General features: G+C 37.1%; 1 protein-coding gene across 3 annotated transcripts in view; it reads left to right on the top strand.

Moving 5' to 3' along the window:
* CDK1 (cyclin dependent kinase 1) overlaps window positions 1-4,674 on the top strand; it is a 20,532-nt gene extending 15,858 nt beyond the window's left edge. For all 3 annotated transcript variants that reach the window (XM_021716007.1, XM_008064939.2, XM_008064940.1), the window contains 3 exons: window positions 489-652; window positions 1,581-1,722; window positions 3,667-4,674. In XM_021716007.1, coding sequence (XP_021571682.1) covers window positions 489-652; window positions 1,581-1,722; window positions 3,667-3,765 — 405 coding nt within the window. In that variant the 3' untranslated portion in view covers window positions 3,766-4,674. The remainder of the gene's footprint in view (window positions 1-488; window positions 653-1,580; window positions 1,723-3,666) is intronic.
* The last annotated feature ends 2,509 nt before the right edge of the window (window positions 4,675-7,183 follow it).

The following is a 7,183-nucleotide window of genomic DNA, read 5'->3' as shown; positions in this document are numbered from 1 at the left end:
TTCGCACTCCAGTCTGGGTGACAGAGTGAGACTCCAACTCAAAAAAAAAAAAAAAAAAAAAAATCATCTCTGCACACAGGGACAGTTTGACTTCTTCCTTTCCAATTTGGATTCCCTTTATTTCTTTTTCATTTCTTATTGTTAGAATGGTAATGTGACATACCATTTTAGTATGTAAGCAATACCTGTGCTTTGTCTGATGTTACCCCAAATATATTATCAATAGTTTTGGGTTTTTGAGGGGAGAGGAAATAAGACTCTGTTTTGACCTTCTCACTTTTTTTTGAAAAGCAAAAAAAGATGTATTCTTTTATCTGTTTTTTTTTTTAGAATCTAGAAATGAAATATTTGCCTTTAATTTGTGTATTTAACTGTCTTAAGCAGTATTATTGGTGGTGATTATACAGGCATCTACAGGATAGCTCTAGAAAAATATAAATGTTTCAGTTTATCACATTCATTCTAAGTAAAAATTTGCTTTTTAATAGGTAGTAACACTCTGGTACAGATCTCCAGAAGTTTTGCTGGGGTCAGCTCGTTACTCGACTCCAGTTGATATTTGGAGTATAGGCACCATATTTGCAGAATTAGCAACTAAGAAACCACTTTTTCATGGGGATTCAGAAATTGATCAACTCTTCAGGATTTTCAGGTATTTTTGTTTTATTCCTAAGCTGTTAAAAACTTATAAGTTGTCAGCTCTTTCACCACCGTTTGTTAGAGTTAAGGTTTTCAGGTTCTTTCTGGGCTGTGAGTTCTTACAGCCTTGTAGCAATTGGAGAGTCCAGCGCGGCTTTCTGCTGGGACCCAGAGACGGAGGAGGACTTTGAAGCTGTGACTAAGCCACTGATGTGCCCATCATAAGAGTTTAACCCAACCTTGATCACAGAGTCTTCAGAAATGCTCACTGAAGAGAAGCCCCGGGTTGATTCAGAGGCCTCTCAGAACTTCTCAGAAATGTTAGTCAAGAACCTTCGCAACTTGACGCTTGACCCTGGAACCAAATTACCTTCCCCTCTACCAGAAGATCCACCCCAGCAACAGGATAAAAAAGAAAAGATCTTCAAGGACTTCAGAGCTGACCCTCCTTACAGGAGGAAAGGAGTAAGGACACTTATCTGTGCAAAAAGAAAGCTAATAAAAATGACATATCTGCTACTCAACAGATTTTCTAACAGATTTTCTTGGAATGAACCAGGAAGTGAACCATTCACATGTGGCTGCAGTTTCTGCATGTTCTACAGCTGGGATCCTTCTGAGAATGCTACAATGGGAATTGTGACACTGAGCTGATTTAGCCATAAATCTTATGTACTTTTCTTGCTGGCAATTTTATGCAGTAGGTTAAGAATGCTAGGATAGACTGTACCAATAATTTTGATAATGAGTCGTGTAACATCTTTTTCTTCTCTTATCTTTTCCTTCCTACCTGGATGCCAGTTATTTATACAGGACTTGCATAGTTTGAATGTCAGAAAACAAAACCAACTTTTAAGTTAAATAATAAAGGTGACAAATGTAACAATGAGAGGGCATTTATGCCTTAACTAAGAATATTTTTGTTTTCCTATGGTTTTTAGAGCTTTGGGCACTCCCAATAATGAGGTGTGGCCAGAAGTAGAATCTTTACAGGACTATAAGAATACATTTCCCAAGTGGAAACCAGGAAGCCTAGCATCCCATGTTAAAAACTTGGATGAAAATGGCTTGGATTTGCTCTCGGTAAGTAGTGTACTTTGTACTGACTTTAATGTTGATTCTAACTCTGTTCTGTTCTTTCTTTTACCTAGAAAACAGGAAGAAAATCAACATTCATTAAGATAGGTGTCTGTTAACGGCTATTGTATTACTAGCTTTATTTTAGATATCAGGAAATGTCAGTGATTTTGAAAGGAGGATTTAGCATTCGTTTTGCTTTTTTTTTTAATCGGGTAACTGGACATTCTGAAGGAGTCTAGTGTTTTGTTTTTAAGTTGCTGAGTTATATTGGTCTTCCTTTCTAACTTTTTTTGTTCCTAGTTTCTCCATCAGAAAGGTTAGAGGGACTAACACATTAACAGTTGTTTGCTTTAAAAACAAGACAAAACATAAAAACTGTCAAGATAAAAAATAATTGTCCTGGACCTCCTTTTGGAAGCTTATTTTAGAACAGTATTTAAATTTTTAGTTTTTAGAAGGAAGCATTTTTAAAAAAATACTCGGTAATGTGATGCCAGAAACAAATAAGATTTTGGCAGGTCTAAACGAAGAAAGACAAGGCTATTGCTATATCATCATATAGATTTTCTAATTGGTTTTTGGGTTTCTTTCATAGTTTATAAACCATTATACCTCGATTGAGCCTAGATTTCCCCAAAATCAAATACTGTAAATGAGATTCCTCAGTCTAACCACAATTGACATCTTGGACTGGATGATTCTTTGTTACTGGTGTGGTCCTGTGCATTGCCTCTGTCATCTGCGTTGTCACTGCCCTCTGCCCTCAGGAGCACACTCTCCCCAGTTATGACAACCCAAAATGTCTCCAGGCATTGCCAAATGTCTCCTGATGGGCAAAGTCTACCCCAGTTGAGAACAATTATTGTAAATAATAAATTAGACTTGGTTTCAAATTTGAGCTTTATCATTCCTTAGCTCTATGAACTTGGGCAAGTTATTTTTGAGCCTCAGTGTTCTTATTCACAAGATGGCACTGATACCTACTTTTTATTGTAAGGATTAAGTATCATGATTTGTCCAAAGCACTTCATATGTTGATTTGGTTTTCTTTAAGATTAGTATTTCCTAAGGTCAGTACTAAACTCTATTTTTTTTCGAGTTGGAGTCTCACTCTGTTGCCTAGACTGGAGTGCATTGGCACGCTCACAGCCACCCCAGTGTTGACCTGCTGGGCTCAGGCAAGACTTCCACCTCAGCCTTCCAAGTTCCTGGAACTACAGGTGCACGCTACCTCATCCGGCTAATTTTTTGATTTTTATTGTAGAGACGAAGTCTCACCAAGTTGCCCAGGCTAGTCTCTAACCCCTGGGCTCAGGCAGTCCTCTTGCTTTGGCCTCCCAAAGTGCTGGGATTACAGGCTTGAGCCACTGCGCCAAGCCAGTATGAAACTCTTTATTTTGCCTTTCTGGTAGTGTGTAAATTAACTTTAATACTAGGTTCTCTGACCATAATTCATTTAGTGACTCATTTTTTAGCTATCTTTATGAAACATTGTGCTCTGAGGTTTTTTGTTTTGTTTTATTTTGTTTTTTGGAGCTTGTTGGAAGCTACATCAGAAACTGCTATAGTTAATTGCCACCATTTCAAGAATGTTATAAATTACTCAGATGGTCATTTAATTTTCAAAGTAAATATAATTAACTAGACATCTCTCCTAAATTTATGTCTTGGTTTTAAAGCTTTCTGAATTATAGTAGCTGTAATTTATAACAAGTAGTGATTATCAAGATAACTAATTTACAGAGTAGGTTATTCTAGAGATAGAGGGTGAAATGTGAGTGATAAAGCATCTATGTGGTTTGGTGTTAAACTAATGGAAATGCCCATTTAGTAGTTTTTCACTAAAGTTATTAGTTTTGATTTACTGTTAGAAAAGTTAAGACTATGGAGATTTTAAAAAATGATTTATTTCCTAAATAAATATCTCTTTTTCTTTTTCCCCCCCAGAAAATGTTGGTCTATGATCCCGCCAAGCGGATTTCTGGCAAAATGGCATTGAATCATCCATATTTTAATGACTTGGACAATCAGATTAAAAAGATGTAGCTTTCTGACAAAAAGTTTCCACATATTATGTCAAGAACGAATAGTTGTGTTTTTACTGTTAATTCTGTCTATTTTTGTCTTGTGTGTTTTTCTTTGTTGTAAAACTTAAGCTATACTCCATCCTCTGATTTCAAAAATATAACTTAAGAATGTAAATATTCTATATGCATTTAAATATAATAATTCTGTATATGTGTAGATCTCACTGTAACAACTATTTGTTACTATAATAAAACTATAATATTGATGTCAGGAATCGGGAAAAATTTGAGTTAGCTTAAATCGTATCATTCCTTATGGCAGTTTTATTTTTCTGTAGTTGGAACTACTAAAATGTAAGAATGTGTGCTAAGTTCAAGTTCCATGATGCATGATGCTTTGAAGTATTTTTGTGTCTGAATGTTTAAATTTTTTTGTCAGTTTCTTGCCATGTGGTAACTACACAACCTGCCTAAAGATGAATATTTTTCTATGGTATTTTAATTTGTGACCTAAATGTTTAAGCATTCAGAATGAGAACACTACAGATTTGAGAGATGATGCTAAATTTATAGGAGTTTTCAGTAACTTATAAAACTAACATTAGAGCATGCCAAAGTTTGCTAAGTTTTACAGTCAAAGATCAAGAGCTGTCCACAGCAGGGAAGAACAGTTTTGAAAATTTATGAAGAGTCCTATTTTTAGGTATGTTATGAAAGCTTTTTATCTAAGTAAATTCTTATGCTTTGGTCAGAGGTAATTGTATGATGAAAGAGTTGCTTATCTTGGCTTTCAAGAGTTGCTTATCTTGGTTTTTAATTTATAACTACTTGCAAATTTTGACGTAGTGTTTATTAGCAGAAAAGGTTCTAATGTACAAGTATTTAGCAAAATTCATTAGCTTTGGGGATTAAATTGTTTAATTAATAATGCTGCTCATTGTGATTCTTACCTATAAGCAGCCTAATTTACATTATTTGCTATAGCCGGGTGTGGTGGCTCATGTCTATAATCCCAGCACTTTGGGAGGTAGAGGCAAGAGGATTGCCTGAGTTCAGAGTTTGAGACCAGCCTGGGAAACATGGTGAGATCTTGTCTCTACAATAAATCAAAAAATTAGCCGGGCATGGTGGCACACGCCTTTGGTTCCAGCTACTTGGAGGGCTGAGGTGAAGGGATCACCTGAACCCAGCAGCAGGTCAAGGCTGCAGTGGCCGTGAGCTTGCACTCCAGTCTGGGAGACAGAGTGAGTCTCCAACTCAAAAAAATTGTTTGCTACAATTGAGAACTTTAAAATAGTTTTATTACTTTTTTAGTATATGTCTGCCCTTTTCCCAACCATATTTCCTCTATTTGTCCTCTTGGTTACCTATGGCTAAAATGTTCATTCCTGTGTTACGAATTTTGACATCCAATTGATTGGATATATAATGAATGATCTATCTGATCTTGAAAATTTTACACCACAAAAGACAGTGTGGGTCACTTTCTTTGTGGGACCTATTAGATTGGCAGTGTGGTTTGGTTGCCCCGTTGTATGATTGTTGGAAGCTATCTGCTACAAGAGAATGTGAGCCTACGGATAGGAGGTCTTTTGGGGTCATATTGTAAGTGATTGGTAGGAATTTGGTAAATGAAAAGTCACACAAAAGATTTGAGATGGTTCAGTGGAGTATTTTCAGGCTTACCTATGGTATATTTTCTTAACTATGAAGGGGGGAGACTTTGAACTAGATCTGTTTTTAGATTGTGGATTACAACTGTTTGACGGTTCAGGACCATATTAACGACCAACCAACTCCTCCTCTAATTCAATGTGGAATAGAAACTGAGTGCATCCTATATAATTAAGTATAAGTATAGTGTTACCTGATATTTTTATTTTAGTAATATATAGATACACGAGTGGTACAAATGTTTGGGACCTAATAGATATGGTAGAAATAGCATGCACCCTCACTGCTCTTGTTCCGTGGAGTCTAATTGAATCAAATTAGAACTGACTTGGTAGACCAGGGAAATGAGATAGATGTTATGATGCTGTTATCAATTGCTATAGTGAGCCACCTGCCTTTGGTCCTGTGTCAACCTCGGTGACTAGGTGGAATTGGATCCTCAAACTGAATTGGGTCTTTGTGCATATTTTTAAATTAGTTGTGCTGTGGTACTTCTGGTTAATTTTATTTATTTTTGCCTTGTTTGAGTGGTCACTTTATTCTTTAAAAAATCTCTACTGAAATGACTTAATTAGAAAAAATAGTACATGGTGATTGCAGTTGATAAAACTGATGCATAAAGCTGATGCATAAGAAAAAGTTTGTCATCTCCTGAGAAATGAACTCTCCTGTCCAAAATCAAAGGATGGACACAGAGACATGGAGTGCAGTAGAAGTGAGTCTTTAATGGTGGTCTTGCAAGATGGGGTGTCTGGTTAATTTTAAAATAGAGCTCGTCTCTAGATCAAGTGGTTCTAGTGTGTGCTAGAAACACTTGGGAGCTAACCCTGGTCCTACTACCCTGAATTCTAGTTTTGAATATTGGGAAGAATATGTTATTCCAAGTGTCTATTTTTTAAAAAGTTCCCGAGCTAGTTTTGATGAAGTCAGTTATCAGTCGGTGAGTTTGACAATTATGGACCTGTATCTAGTTTCAATTGTCTTAAGACTTCATGATGTCATGCATTCTTTATTATTTTTATTTTTATTTTGAGTTAGAGTCTCACTCTGTCGCCCAGACTGGAGTGCTAGGGCATGTTCCCGGCCACCGCAGCCTTGACCTGCTGGGCTCCGACAATCCTTTCGCCTCAGCCTTCCAAGTAGCCGGAACTATAGGCGCGTGCTACCACACCTGGCTAGTTTTTGATTTATTGTAGAGGTGAGGTCTCGCCAAGTTGCCCAGGTGGGTCTCGAACCCCCGGGCTCAGGCAGTCCACTCACCTCGGCCTCCCAAAGCGCAAGATTACAGGCTGAGCCACCGAGCCCAGCTCCGTCATGCCTTCTTTAACTTACTCTGTTGGAGTCTGTACTTTTTAGCAGGGGCAGAGAAGGCTTTACATGTATATAACCACCAGTATGAGACTTTCATATAATTGAACACAGCACTGTGATAATTGCTTTAAAGAGAAAATCTTAACATTTTTCTCTAGAGAATGGTTTTTTTGTATTTTTTAAATTTAAAGCATAGGCAGCAAATACATAATGTACAATAAAATCTTACTAATTTTTGTGGGCATGGCAAATATAAATTAAAAGTTTTGCAGCCAGACATGGTGGCTCATGACTGCAATCTAAGCACTTTGGGAGGCAGAGACGAGAGGACTGCCTGATCCCAGGGGTTTGAGACCAGTCTGAGCAACTTGGCCAGACCTCATCTCTACAATAAATTTTTTTTTTTTGAGTTGGAGTCTCACTCTGTCGCCCAGACCGGAGTGCAGTGGCCG

This window comes from Carlito syrichta, unplaced genomic scaffold (assembly GCF_000164805.1).
Source record: "Carlito syrichta isolate Samal-C Ts95f unplaced genomic scaffold, Tarsius_syrichta-2.0.1 Scaffold308110, whole genome shotgun sequence".
Classification (NCBI taxonomy): domain Eukaryota; kingdom Metazoa; phylum Chordata; class Mammalia; order Primates; family Tarsiidae; genus Carlito; species Carlito syrichta.
This window is presented reverse-complemented; position numbering and strand designations above follow the sequence as displayed.